This window comes from Corylus avellana, chromosome ca2 (assembly GCF_901000735.1).
Source record: "Corylus avellana chromosome ca2, CavTom2PMs-1.0".
NCBI lineage: Eukaryota > Viridiplantae > Streptophyta > Magnoliopsida > Fagales > Betulaceae > Corylus > Corylus avellana.
The window spans coordinates 45878546-45888729 of NC_081542.1; the positions used below are offsets into that span (position 1 = coordinate 45878546).

At 39.1% G+C, this 10184-nt stretch overlaps 2 protein-coding genes across 2 annotated transcripts in view; both read left to right on the forward strand.

The window, feature by feature from the left end:
- Positions 1 to 3840, forward strand: part of LOC132169993 (uncharacterized) — an 11316-nt gene extending 7476 nt beyond the window's left edge. Inside the window, exons 8-14 of the mRNA XM_059580921.1 lie at positions 126 to 1407; positions 1528 to 1656; positions 1864 to 2057; positions 2399 to 2609; positions 2744 to 2981; positions 3178 to 3328; positions 3408 to 3840. Coding sequence (XP_059436904.1) covers positions 126 to 1407; positions 1528 to 1656; positions 1864 to 2057; positions 2399 to 2609; positions 2744 to 2981; positions 3178 to 3328; positions 3408 to 3707 — 2505 coding nt within the window. The 3' untranslated portion in view covers positions 3708 to 3840. The remainder of the gene's footprint in view (positions 1 to 125; positions 1408 to 1527; positions 1657 to 1863; positions 2058 to 2398; positions 2610 to 2743; positions 2982 to 3177; positions 3329 to 3407) is intronic.
- A 2747-nt stretch (positions 3841 to 6587) lies between these two features.
- On the forward strand, positions 6588 to 9791 carry LOC132169994 (G-type lectin S-receptor-like serine/threonine-protein kinase RKS1). The gene is made up of 7 exons (XM_059580922.1): positions 6588 to 7857; positions 7979 to 8107; positions 8186 to 8334; positions 8462 to 8672; positions 8813 to 9050; positions 9262 to 9412; positions 9492 to 9791. The coding sequence occupies exons 1-7, from the start codon at positions 6588 to 6590 to the stop codon at positions 9789 to 9791; spliced, it is 2448 nt and encodes an 815-aa protein (XP_059436905.1).
- The last annotated feature ends 393 nt before the right edge of the window (positions 9792 to 10184 follow it).

Here is a 10184-nt window from a genome sequence, read left to right on the forward strand (position 1 = left end):
TTTTTGACTTTGACCAAAACAAAGCAGTCAAAAAGAACACCTTCAAAGTTGAGCTTCAGTCTTTTTAGTTGATTTCGATCCGTCTTTAACAACCTCCCACCCAGAAAAAAGGGTGAAAAGAAAAGCCCACCATGAATCTTGCTAAAGAGTTATTGAATACGTCGTTGCTTCTCTCCCTACTCGTTTTCCGATTTTGCATTTCCCTTGACACCATTTCCCCGAACCAGCCCCTTAAAGACGGTGACATCCTGGTTTCCAAAGGAGAAACTTTTGCACTTGGGTTTTTCAGCCCCGGAAACTCTGGCCGCCGCTACGTTGGAATATGGTATCACAATCACAAAGTTCCTCAACAAACTGTCGTGTGGGTAGCAAACAGAGACAGCCCTCTCAGTGACACCTCCGGAGTCCTCTCCATCAACGGCCATGGAAACCTCGTCCTTAAGAGCAAAAACCGAAGCACCCCTATCTGGTCTACAAACGCTTCAGTCTCATCCACAAACAATTCTATGGCTCAGCTCTTGGATTCTGGAAATCTTGTTTTGGTTCTACCAGACAACCAAAGGGTCACGTGGCAGAGCTTCGACTATCCCACCAATACTCTGCTTGCATCCATGAAACTCGGCCTAGACAGGCGAACAGGGTTGAACCGTTCTCTAACATCTTGGAAGTCCGAAGATGACCCGGGAACCGGTACCTGCTCATATGGGATTAACCCAAATGGGTACCCACAATTGTTCTTGTACAAGGGTGGAACTCCCTTGTGGCGGGGCGGATCTTGGACCGGCCGAAGATGGAGCGGTGCACCCAACACGCTACCTAATTTAACCAATCTTAGTTTTGTGGACAATCAAGATGAGGTCACTGCCATGTACGGCGCCACTGATCCCACAGTTTTCACAAGAGTTGTGTTGGATGAATCAGGAACCCTTCACCGGCTCACATGGAACGGTAATAAATGGGTCGAATTTTGGTCCTTCCCGGGAGAATGTGATACGTACAGAGAGTGCGGTCCAAGTAGTAACTGCAATCCATATGAACCCGACAATTTCCGGTGCACATGCTTACCCGGACTCGAACCCAACTCAACCCGTGATTGGAACATGAGAGTTGGGTCGGGCGGGTGCTCGAGGAAGCAAGGAGCATCCATGTGCCGAAACGGTGAAGGGTTTGTGAAGCTGGTACGTGTGAAGGTGCCAGATACTTCTGTGGCACGTGTGGACATGAGTTTGAGTTTGAAGGAATGTGAGCAAGAGTGCTTGAGGAACTGTTCTTGTACGGCATACAGCAGTGCAGATGAGACAAGGGGAGGGATTGGGTGCTTGTCATGGCACGGGGACTTGGTGGACATCAGAACATTTGCCAATGCAGGACAAGATTTGTATATACGTGTGGACGCAGTTGTACTAGGTATTCTTCTTTACTATGTTTTTTTATTTGGAAAATGTTATTTTAGAAAACAGTTATGTGCAATTACCTTCTCAGATTTATGACGTCATTATTAAAAATATTTCTATTTTTGGTTGTCAGCTCAATATGCAAAGAAAAATGGTCTTATGCAGAGCAAGAGCATGGTGGTGATTCTTGTAGTTTCTATTGGTCTAATGTTTCTTCTTGTGGTCTCCATTGCATATTGGTTGGTAATGAGGAAGACAAAAGGTGTGCAAAATGTTTTTCACTCTTTATTTTCAATCAATGATAAACAATTAAAATTACAGACTTGAATTCTTCCTGTACTTCTCCCCTGTTTCATTCTTTTCTTTAGTTAGTGTATTTCCTCTGTTTCATTATGGGGATTTTAGCGTAGGAATTCATAGTTGCATCAATTCTGCACCTTCCATTATCTGTAACTGCGTTTGACAACAGGAAAAAGGCAAAACAAATATGCACCTACTGTAGCCTCGAGTTCAACCTACTTTGACGAATCTTCAAGGGAGCTCGATGAAAGTACAAGAAATTCAGATTTACCATTCTTTGATCTAAGTATCATAGTTGCAGCCACAGATAATTTCTCTGTTGCTAACAAGCTTGGAGAAGGAGGTTTTGGCTCAGTTTATAAGGTACTACTCTCCTTCAAGGACTTCCAAAAATTTGCATAATTTCAATTCATATGTGTGTTAATGCACTAAATTTTTATCCCTTATGTTTTTGTGTATTATGAATAAATGAAATGCGGTGAATGCACTTGTAAGTATTGAGTCCCCATTGAGAAAGTATAAAGAAAAATAATACTTATGTACCTATGCTAATGGACTTAGGTACATAAGTGGACGGTGGACCCAAGTCCATTAGCTTGGGTTTTTGGGATAGAGTGGTATTCAAATATGTATATTAGTGTACCCTTGGTAAAAACTCACAAATCGCTTATCTCTCCAACATGAAATTTGTACTTTAATTTCAGGGTCTCTTAGATAATCAAAAAGATATTGCAGTAAAAAGACTATCAAAGTATTCCGGACAAGGAGTTGAAGAATTCAAAAATGAAGTAGCAATAATTGCCAAACTCCAACACAGGAACCTAGTGAGGATTCTTGGTTATTGCGTTCAAGGAGAAGAGAAGATGTTAATCTATGAGTGCTTGCCAAACAAAAGCCTGGACTTTTTCATTTTTCGTATGTCTACTTTTCATATAAAGTTCTTGCAATATCACCTGAAAATGGTGCTCCAGTTACAAGTAGATTAATTCCTAGTATGTAGCATAAATATTACATAAGCATATATTCTAAGTTTTCATCTCTTTATTCAGATGAAACAAAAAGGTCCTTGTTATATTGGAGAAAACGCTTTGATATTATTTGTGGGGTTGCTCGAGGACTCTTATATCTTCATCAAGACTCAAGATTAAGAATTATCCACAGAAACTTAAAGGCCAGCAATGTTCTACTTGACGATGCAATGAATCCAAAAATTGCAGATTTTGGTGTGGCTAGAATCGTTGGAGGGGACCAAATTGAAGCACATACAAATCGCGTTGTTGGAACATAGTAAGTGTTTTACAAAATAATGATATATTACAGTGTTCATCATATTAAGTGACTTTCATTTCTTAAATGTCTTAAAAGTACAAATTCAAAGGGTTTTTTTGTAATTCTTTTTTCTATTGTGTTCATAGAAAGTTTATTCGCTACGTCAATGCACAAATATGGAGCTATTTTTGATAATTTCATTTTGCTACTGCAGTGGTTATATGTCACCAGAGTATGCAATGCAAGGACTATTTTCAGTGAAATTTGATGTATATAGCTTTGGAGTTTTGCTGTTGGAGATCATTACGGGCAAAAAGAACCGTTCTTATTATCATGATGGTCCCTCCTCAAATTTGATTGGCCGTGTAAGAACATGTGAAATAATGACTTGTCAAATTAGCCTAATATTGTTTTAGCCTAATATGATGAAAATGTTGTTTGTAGGTTTGGGACTTGTGGAGAGAAGACAAAGCCATGGAAATAGTTGATTCATCACTGGGTGAGCAATATGCTAATGAAATTTTGAGATGTATTCAAATTGGGCGTTTGTGTGTACAAGAACATGCAACAGATAGGCCGACCATGTTAGTAGTTGTTTTGATGTTGGGTAATGACACACCTCTTCCTTATCCAAAACAACCTGCATTTATCTTGAAGAGCACTTACACTAGTAGAGATAGATCAATTTGTGAATTAGCTAATTCTGTAAATGAAGTAACAATTACTATGATTGATGCTCGCTAACCACACGCTGTTTGGTTTAGTGCACCAATATGTTCTGATTTTTTTTGTAATTATCTGTTCTTTTGTGATGTTAGGGATTTAGGAATTGATTTCTTTTTCTTCTTTTTTTTGGGAAAAGATTGATTCTTTTTTTGGATGGCAGAGTCCAATGCTTGCTGAAGTTGTGGCAATATGAGTGTTTGTGATAATATATAAAGTTCTTTCCTCTCATTTTCTTCAAATTGAAAAACTTGTGAAACTTCAGGAGTAAAGTGTATTTTTCCCTAAAATTATTCTTTATCGGTTCGGAAGTTATTGAGTATGTTAATTCATGGTATGCTAGTGATTTGGATAAAATGAAATTCCTGACATGTTGGGGTGTGCCATTTTTCGGAAGACGATAGTACAGTTGATAATTGCTTTGTCCACCCGAGTGGCAGACTATATGGTGTCGGTAGAGGCGGTGAAAGAAACAATTTCTCTAAGAAGTGATCTGCTGATGATGAGAGTGTTGCGTTTTGTTGATAATGGCTCAAATTGTCAACAAGTGTGAAGATAATTGCTGAAAACTATCAATATTCAAGTTGGTGGGCTCAAGTCATATTTATCTATAACAGGATAAGGTTAGTTTTAAAAGGAGTCCAAGAACAACTTGGAATTTGATTTTTTGGAGAAAACGTGTGTGGATAAACATGTGGGTTGCAATGTTTATCTTCATCATGAAAAGACTTTGTATTCATGATGGCTTCGTTTTTCCAGTAGCAATTAGATTAGAATTGTTTCTCCTCTTTTTTCGTGATTAAGCCATTATAAAAGGACATGTAATCCTTGGTTAAGTGGGGATCCGGAAAATTCAAATTGTTGAGAACACTTTGTGACTTTTCTTTACTGGGTATTTGAGATGAACAGTTGAGTGAGGTGTACAAGGGGTTAAGGGCTTGGGTTTGGGATATTAAACTTGAGAGGTTCAGGCTTGTACCATTGTACTCAATATTTCTCAATAGTAAAGAAGGAGACCAGATCACGCCCCGTGGACGTAGGCATATTGCCGAACCACGTAAACTCTTTGTGTATGTGTGTGATTGATGTGTGTTCTCGTGTGTTTTCTTTTCAAACTTGTCTTTCGCATAAAGGGCTGGTGGGAAATTGGTAACCAATTAATTATCAATTTTTCCAACAATTGGTATCAGAGCTTGGTTGCGGATTTCTACTAGTTAAGAAGAAATGCAATCCTTGAAGTTTGAGATTGAAAGGTTCGACGGAAGAATGAACTTTGGCTTGTGGCAAATACAAGTCAAGGACATCCAATCTGGGCTACACAAAACATTGAGAGGAGCAGGCTCGGCAGATTGCTCCAAAAACGCTAATAGTGTTTCTCTCGCTGCAGTGAGAGATGATTATGATGATGTTCTTTGATAAGGGCATGTACATCCTCTGACATGACCGCTAAAAATGTCAGGATAATGGATGTGTTCTATTAGCGGGTCCACATTTGCATACGAGACATTGGTTTGGTTTTTTGATGTCGGGTATGTGGTGGAAAAGGGTGTCGATGGCTGATGAACTTCCGGGGGAACCAAACATGGAAGTTGCACCATATTTTTCAGCAGGATTTTTTCGACATGTGCCAAAAATGAAAATTCTTGGAATGGTTTAATTCTAAGTGCATGTGCTCTTTATGGTGGAGCATGATAATTCTTGTGGAATTATTACTGTTGGTGTAGACAGTGTTTTGTACGACATCCCAGGGCGTAGGGATGGACATCGGTCAAGATGCGGACCTGAGGTCTCAGGTGGAGGTTGTCAAATTTTCGCCAAGGTGGAGATTGTTGATAATGGCTCAAATTGTCAACAAGTGTGAAGATAAATGCTGAAAAATATCAATATTCAAGTTGGTGGGCTCAAGTCATATTTATCTATAAGAGGATAAGGTTAGTTTTAAAATGAGTCCAAGAACAACTTGGAATTTGATTTTTTGGAGAAAACATGTGTGGATAAACATGTGGGTTGCAATGCTTATCTTCATCATGAAAAGACTTTGTATTCATGATGGTTTCGTTTTTCCAGTAGCAATTAGATTAGAATTGTTTCTCCTCTTTTTTCGTGATTAAGCCATTATAAAAGGACATGCAATCCTTGGTTAAGTGGGGATCCGAAAAATCCAAATTGGTGAGAACACTTTGTGACTTTTCTTTACTGGGTATTTGAGATGAACAGTTGAGTGAGGTGTACAAGGGGTTAAGGGCTTGGGTTTGGGATATTAAACTTGAGCGGTTCAGGCTTGTACCATTGTACTCAATATTTCTCAATAGTAAAGGAGACCGGATCACGCCCCGTGGACGTAGGCATATTGCCAAACCACGTAAACTCTTTGTGTATGTGTGTGATTGATGTGTGTTCTCGTGTGTTTTCTTTTTAAACTTGTCTTTCGCATAAAGGGCTGGTGGGAAATTGGTAACTAATTAATTATCAATTTTCTCAACACGTTTTGTGATAGCCAGAAAACAAAACATTTAACAAAAAAACAAAGATATAATGAGAGGACCGTCAAATATAATTTTCTTCTAGGGGTTATGACATTGATCTACGACAAAAAAACAAAGATTCCATCGGGCGTGTGGACTAAACCAGTTAGAAAAGTTGGCATTGATCTACGACTAAATTGTAGATCTTTCATTTCCGGAGACTTATCTTAATTTGAAATCTTCCAGCTTTGAATTTTGACCGAAATTTGCGTATTGAGTAGTTAATAGTTGCAGTGTTGGTGTGACGCCATCTGCAATTGCTATTCTCAATTGTTTCTTCCATTGTCGTGCGCTGTTCAAAGTTGAGCTTCAGCCTGCTTTCTTGTTGATTCCGACCAGTTTTTTAAAACTAAAACCACCAAGAAAAAAACCCACCATGAATCCTGCTAAAGAGTTATTGAATACATCGTTGCTTCTCTCCCTACTTGTTTTCCGATTTTGCATTTCCCTTGACACCATTTCCCCGAACCAGCCAATTAAAGACGGTGACATCCTGGTTTCCAAAGGAGAAACTTTTGCACTTGGGTTTTTCAGCCCTGGAAACTCTGGCGGCCGCTACGTCGGAATATGGTATCACAAAGTTCCTGAACAAACCGTTGTGTGGGTGGCAAACAGAGACAACCCTCTCAATGACACCTCCGGACTCCTCTCCATCAACGGCCGTGGAAACCTCGTCCTTAACAGCAAAAAGCGAAGCACCCCCATCTGGTCTACAAACGCTTCAGTCTCATCCACAAACAATTCTATGGCTCAGCTCTTGGATTCTGGAAATCTTGTTTTGGTTCTACCAGACAACCAAAGGGTCACGTGGCAGAGCTTCGACTATCCCACCAATACTCTGCTTGCATCCATGAAACTCGGCCTGGACAGGCGAACAGGGTTGAACCGTTCTCTAACATCTTGGAAGTCCGAAGATGACCCGGGAACCGGTACCTGCTCATATGGGATTAACCCAAATGGGTACCCACAATTCTTCTTATACAAGGGTGGAACTCCCTTGTGGCGGACCGGATCTTGGACCGGCCGAAGATGGAGCGGTGCACCCAACACGGTACCTAATTTAACCAATTATAGTTTTGTGGACAATCAAGATGAGATCACTGCCGTGTACGGCTTCACTGATCCCACAGTTTTCACAAGAATCGTGTTGGATGAATCAGGAACCATTCACCGGCTCACATGGAACGGTAATAAATGGGTCGAATTTTGGTCCTTCCCGGAAGAATGTGATAGGTACAGAGAGTGCGGTCTAAGTAGTAACTGCAATCCATATGAACCCGACAAATTTTGGTGCACATGCCTGCCCGGACTCGAACCCAACTCAACCCATGATTGGAACATGAGAGTTGGATCGGGCGGGTGCTTGAGGAAGCAAGGAGCATCCATGTGCCGAAACGGTGAAGGGTTTGTGAAGCTGGTACATGTGAAGGTGCCAGATACTTCTGTCGCACGTGTGAACATGAGTTTGAGTTTGAAGGAATGTGAGCAAGAGTGCTTGAGGAACTGTTCTTGTACGGCATACAGCAGTGCAGATGAGACAAGAGGAGGGATTGGGTGCTTGTCATGGCACGGGGACTTGGTGGACATCAGAACATTTGCCAATGCAGGACAAGATTTGTATTTCCGTGTGGATGCAGTTGTACTAGGTATTCCTTTTTACTATGTTTTTTTTATTTGGAAGATGTTATTTTAGAAAACAGTTATGTGCAATTACCTTCTCAGATTTATGACGTCATTATTAAAAATATTTCTATTTTTGGTTGTCAGCTCAATATGCAAAGAAAAATGGTCTTACGCAGAGCAAGAGCATGGTGGCGATTCTTGTAGTTTCTATTGGTCTAATGTTGCTTCTTGTGGTCTCCATTGCGCGTTGGTTGGTAATGAGGAAGAAAAAAGGTATTCAAAATATTTTTGACTCTTTCTTTAATTAGTGTATTTCCTTTCAAATATTCACCTCTCTTACCTCGACTTCAGCCTACTTTGAGGAATCTGCAATGGAGCTCGAAAGAAGTACAAAAAATTCATATCTACCATTCTTTGATCTAAGTATCATAATTGCAGCCACTGATAATTTCTCTGATGCTAACAAGCTTGGACAAGGTGGTTTTGGCTCAGTTTATAAGGTACTATACTCTCCCTGAAGGAGTTCTGAAATTTGCATAATTTTAGTTCATGTGTGTTCATGCACCAGATTTTTATCCCAAATGTTTCTTGCATTTTGACTAGATGAAATTTGTACTTTAACTTCAGGGTGTCTTAGATAATCAGAAGGAAATTGCAATAAAAAGACTATCAAAATACTCCGGACAAGGAATAGAAGAATTCAAAAATGAAGTTACAATAATTGCTGAACTCCAACATAAGAATCTTGTGAGGATTCTTGGTTATTGCATTCAAGGAGAAGAGAAGATGTTAATCTATGAGTATTTGCCAAACAAAAGCCTCGACTTTTTCATTTTTGGTATGTCTACTTTTCACATACACTTCTTGCAATAACACCCCACAATCGGATCTTTCAAATTACAAATGGATGAATTCCTAGTATGTAGCATAAATATTACATGAGCATATATTCTAAGTTATTCTTATCTCTTCATTCAGATGAAACAAAAAGGTCATTGTTAGATTGGAGAAGACGCTTTGAGATTATTTGTGGGGTTGCTCGAGGGCTCTTATATCTTCATCAAGACTCAAGATTAAAAATTATCCATAGAGACTTAAAGGCTAGTAATATTCTACTTAACAATGCATTGAATCCAAAAATTGCAGATTTTGGTATGGCTAGAATTATTGGAGGGGACCAAATTGAAGCAAATACAAATCGCGTCGTTGGAACATAGTAAGTGTGTTACAAAATAATGATATATTATAGTTTTCATCCAATTAGGTGACTTTCATTTTATTTTTATTTTTTTGAAATGTCTTAAAAATACAAATTCAACGGTAAAAACTTTGTAATTCTTTTTCCAATTGCGTTCGTGGAAAGTTTATATGCCACATTAATACACACACATAGAGTTGTCTTTGATAATTTCATTTTGCTATTGCAGTGGTTATATGTCACCGGAGTATGCAATGCAAGGACTATTTTCAGTGAAGTCTGATGTATATAGTTTTGGAGTTTTGATGCTAGAAATAATTACTGGCAAAAAGAATAGTGCTTATTATCATGATGGTCCCTCCTCAAATTTGATCGGCCATGTAAGAACATGTGACATAATGACTTATCAAATTAGCCTAATATTGTTTTAGCCTAATAGGATGAATATGTTGTTTGTAGGTTTGGGACTTGTGGAGAGAAGATAAAGCCATGGAAATAGTTGATTCATCACTGGGTGACCAATATGCTAATGAAATTTCGAGATGTATTCAAATTGGGCTTTTGTGCGTGCAAGAACATGCAACAGATAGGCCAACCACGTCAGCAGTTGTTTTCATGTTGGGTAATAACACAACTCTTGCTCATCCAAAACAACCTGCATTTATCCTGAAGAGTACTCACAACGGTAAAGATAGATCAATTAGTGAAGTAGCTAATTCTGTAAATGAAGTAACAATTACTATGCTTGATGCTCGCTAACCAGAGGCTATTTAGTTCAGTCCAATGGTTGCCGAAGTTGTAGCAATATGAGTGTTTGTGATTATGTATAAAGTTCTTTCCTCTCATTTTCTTTTTATATATATCTCCATCTTTTATAAATTAGAAAATCACATCAGTTCAGCACTGATTTATATCTTCTTGACTTAGTTCCTCAAAGGGCAGGTTATGTTCCTGGGTGGTCAGTTATTGTGATGGTTGCCCTTGGCAGTTTGATTGTTTGGGTGCCTTGTGGTTCTAGGGCTTTAATTTGGTCGTCATGGCAGTAGGTTATACAAAGTCTGCCATCACAACCTCATCCTCACGGAGGAGTTTTTTTTTTTGTTAAACAGAGTTGGTCCTCGATCCTCTGATACAACCAAGAGCCAGTTTATA